Below are 2500 nucleotides of genomic sequence, written 5' to 3' on the forward strand. Positions count from 1 at the left end.
TTAATTAATTAATTAATTAATTAATTAATTAAATAAATTATATATAATACTTACTATAGGCAATAAGAAAAGAAGAGCTGTATATCTACAAGAAAGAAGAATTAATTAAATAAATAAATAAATAATTAATTAATTAATTAATTAATTAATTAATTAAATAAATTATATATAATACTTACTATAGGTAATAAGAAAAGAATAGCTGTATATCTACAAGAAAGAAGAATTAATTGATTAATTCCTCCATAAGAAGGAGAACCAAAGAAAAGAAAAGAATTATATTTATATTCTTTTTTATATAAAAAAAAAAAAGAAAAAAAATGAGGAAATTGCCAACAATATTGAAGAAAAAATAATAATATACAGCCCCATGAATCTATACTACCCTGCATGCATGCATGCATGCATACACACACACACACATATTTATTTTATTTATTTATTTATTTATTTTATTTATTTATTTATTTATTTACTCTATTTATATTTATTTATTTATATTTATTTATTTATATTTATTTATTTATATTTATTTATATTTATAGCATAATTAATTAATTAATTAATTAATTTATTAATTATAAATAATAATAATTAATTATTTATAATTAATTAATTATAATTAATTATAATAAGGAGACAAAAAAGGAGACAAAAAAGGAGACAAAAAAGGAGACAATAAAAGGAGACAGACCCCTGCTGCAGTCCATCCTATAATAAGAGGGAGGGCCCCCACGAGGGCCCCCACATGGGTACAGTAGGGTGTGCGTGTCTTGAGCGGCGTATACACCCCAGCATATAAGGTAATAGCAGCAGCAGCAACAGCAGCAGCAGCAGATTGAGGGAAGCAAGACTGCAGCAGCAGCAGACCAGACACCCCAGAGGCAGCAGCAAAGGAGACAGCAGAGGAGACACCTAAACGGCCACTAGGAAGAGGCCTGAAGGAGACACCACAAATACACACACTACTGCTACTGCTACTGCTGCTGCTGCTGCTGCTGCTGCTGCTGCTGGGTACCTGATCTTAGTTCTATCCATATTAGCATCGAGGTGTCTCTCGATGATTTGATTCAAAGAATTTGCTGCAGCAGAAGTTAACAAGACACCAACAAATAGAGCAGCAAGAGGCGCTGCTGCTGCTGCTGCTGCTGCTGTTGTTGTTGTTGTTGCTGCTGCTGTTAGTGGTTGTTGTAGTCCAGCAGCAACAATACCTCCTGCTGCTGCTCCTGCTGCTGCTATCGATACACCTGCCTGATTTGCTGCTAAATATCCCCATATAGAAGAAAGAGACACAAGAAGACTTAGTCTCCCTTTGCTCAGCATCTGCAGCAGCAGCAGCAGCAGCAGCAGCAGCAGCAGCAACAGCAGCAACAGCAGCAACAGCAGCAACAGCAGAAATAGCAGCAACACCAGAAATAGCAGCAACAGCAACAGCAAGACACACACAAAGAATATAATATTAATATAAATATTATTTATTATTTATTATTTATTATTTATTATTTATTATTTATTATTTATTATTTATTATTTATATAAATATAATTACCCAATAGTCTCCTGCATGCTGCAGCAGCTGCTGCTGCAGCTTCTGTCTAGCAACAGCAAATGAGGGCCCTGCAGCAGCAGCAGCAGGTGCAGCAGCTGCATCTGCTGCTGCTGTTGCTGCTGCTGCTGTTGCTGCTGCTGCTGCTGCGGGGTCTGCAGTTGTAAGAGAATTTCTAGCAGCAGAGGCAGCAAAAAGACGACAAGGAGTGCGCGTTCCTGCTGCTGCTGTTGCTGCTGCTGCTGTTGCTGCTGCTGCTGCTGTCAGCTGCTGCAGCGAGGCAGCAGCAGCAATACCTACACCAGGGACACCCCAATTGATGCCTCCCCAGCAGCAGCTGTCGCTGCTGCTGCTGCTGCTGTTGCTGCTGCTGTTGCCAACACTACTACTACTATTACTACTACTGCTGCAGTGCAGCAAGGAAGCATCTGCTGCAGGCAGCAGCAAATCGCGCAAAATGTCTCCTCCTTTGGGGGGCCCCGTGGTGGGGGCCCCCATACCCCTTCTATAAGGCCCCAGAGGGGTGCCCAACGGGGCCCCCAAGGGAAGGGGGCCCAGAGGGGCCCCCAGGGGTAAGGGACCAAGGGTATAACCTATGGGGGCCCCCAAGGGGCCCCTAAAAGGGGTCCAGGGCCCTAGTGCAGCAAGAGAGCGGGGCCCCCGCTGCGTGAGCAGCAGCAGACTCATCTGCTGCATATACACCCCACAAGGGAGACAAGGCCCTGGGTGTCACAATCCCTTGCAGCAGCAGCAGCAGCAGCTGCTGCTGCTGCTTTTGTTGCTGTTGATGGTGACACTGTTGTTGGTTCTATTGCTGCTGCTGCTGCTGCTGCCGCTGTTGCCGCTGCTGCTGTTGCTGCTGCTGCTGCTGCCCGCACTTAATGCTTCTTAGTGTATTAATAGAAGACACAAAGGATAATTATTAAGAATAAGAACTATGCAAGACACTGCAGC

General features: G+C 42.2%; 1 protein-coding gene across 1 annotated transcript; it reads right to left on the reverse strand.

The window, feature by feature from the left end:
- Positions 1-915: 915 nt before the first annotated feature.
- On the reverse strand, positions 916-2044 carry EMWEY_00033730 (hypothetical protein; the record flags this gene model as incomplete). The annotated part of the gene is made up of 2 exons (XM_013481886.1): positions 916-1323; positions 1550-2044. 2 exons carry the CDS (start codon positions 2042-2044, stop codon positions 916-918), a joined length of 903 nt encoding a protein of 300 aa, XP_013337340.1.
- Positions 2045-2500: the final 456 nt, after the last annotated feature.

The sequence above is a fragment of the Eimeria maxima genome, genomic scaffold (genome assembly GCF_000499605.1).
Source record: "Eimeria maxima Weybridge genomic scaffold, Emw_scaff454, whole genome shotgun sequence".
Taxonomy (NCBI): Eukaryota; Apicomplexa; class Conoidasida; order Eucoccidiorida; family Eimeriidae; genus Eimeria; species Eimeria maxima.